The 1,148-nt window shown below is 65.2% G+C and overlaps 1 protein-coding gene across 1 annotated transcript in view; it reads right to left on the reverse strand.

Moving 5' to 3' along the window:
* Positions 1-8: 8 nt before the first annotated feature.
* LOC104133006 (insulin receptor-related protein) overlaps positions 9-1,148 on the reverse strand; it is a gene marked incomplete at its 3' end in the record, with an annotated part of 21,161 nt that continues 20,021 nt past the window's right edge. Inside the window, exons 17-21 of the mRNA XM_035901745.1 lie at positions 822-1,051; positions 630-740; positions 369-528; positions 156-285; positions 9-72 (exon numbers count right to left, since the gene is read on the reverse strand). Coding sequence (XP_035757638.1) covers positions 9-72; positions 156-285; positions 369-528; positions 630-740; positions 822-1,051 — 695 coding nt within the window. The remainder of the gene's footprint in view (positions 73-155; positions 286-368; positions 529-629; positions 741-821; positions 1,052-1,148) is intronic.

The raw sequence follows: 1,148 nt of genomic DNA on the forward strand, positions 1-1,148 counted from the left end.
TGCTCGTTGGACATGCCCTGGTAGGGCTGCTCAGCCAGCGTGGTGATCTCCCACAGCACCACACCGAAGGACCTGCCAGCACGCTGCCGCTCAGCCGGGGGACCCGGGGGGGGTCCCCCAAATCCCCCCGGGCTCCCTCCCACCCCAACACCTACCAGACGTCAGACTGCGCGTTGAAGATGCCGTCCTTGAGGGCCTCGGGGGACATCCAGCGGACGGGGAGCAGCCCCTTGCCCCCTTTCCGATAATAATCCGTCTCGTAGATATCCCGGGTCATGCCGAAATCTGGTGGAGGAGGAAGAGGAGGAGGAAGGCGTGAGCACCGGGGCGGGGCGGGCCAGCGACCCTGCCCACCACTGCCCACCCACCTCCGATCTTGACGGTGAAGTCCTCGGACACCATGCAGTTGCGGGCAGCCAGGTCCCGGTGCACGAACTTGTTGGCGTTGAGGTACGCCATGCCGTCAGCGATCTCCCCCGCCATCTGGATCATGTCCTTGAGCGAGGGCGGCGGCAACCCGGGGTTGTTCTGCACCGTGCACAGAGTCAGGGGACACACTGGGACACACACTCCCCCGCCAGGAACTAGGTGCAACCATGGGGCACTGCGGCACCCGGCCAGCCCCTCACCTCAGCGTCAGGCCTGAGCGAGCGCAGGTAGCTCTTCAGGTCCCCGCGCGTCATCAGCTCCATGATGACCAAGGCTGGCTGGCCCTGGGAGACGACACCAAGCAGACGGACCTGGAGGGGACAAATGGGGTGGCCCGTTAGCGGTCGGACCCCCCACCATGTCCCCTCCTTCCCCTCCGGCCGCCCACCTACCACGTGGTGGCACTTGAAGGCTTTCATGACAGAGGCCTCGTTGAGGAACTCAATGCGTTCCCGCATGGTGGCCAACTCGTTGACGGTCTTCAGGGCCACCTTGGTCTCCTCGCCCTCGGTGGCCAGCCCCAGTGCCAGCCCCTCGTACACCATCCCAAAGGAGCCCTGCCCCAGCTCCCGGATCACCGTGATCTTCTCCCGCGACACCTCCCACTCATCGGGGATGTACACTGTGGGGTGAGGGGGAACCCCCCATCACCATCACCATCCCCATCCTCATCCCCATCCCATCCCCATCTCCATCCCCATCCTCATCCCCATCCCATC

This window comes from Egretta garzetta, unplaced genomic scaffold, assembly GCF_000687185.1.
Source record: "Egretta garzetta isolate BGI_Z169 unplaced genomic scaffold, ASM68718v1 scaffold839, whole genome shotgun sequence".
Classification (NCBI taxonomy): Eukaryota; Metazoa; Chordata; class Aves; order Pelecaniformes; family Ardeidae; genus Egretta; species Egretta garzetta.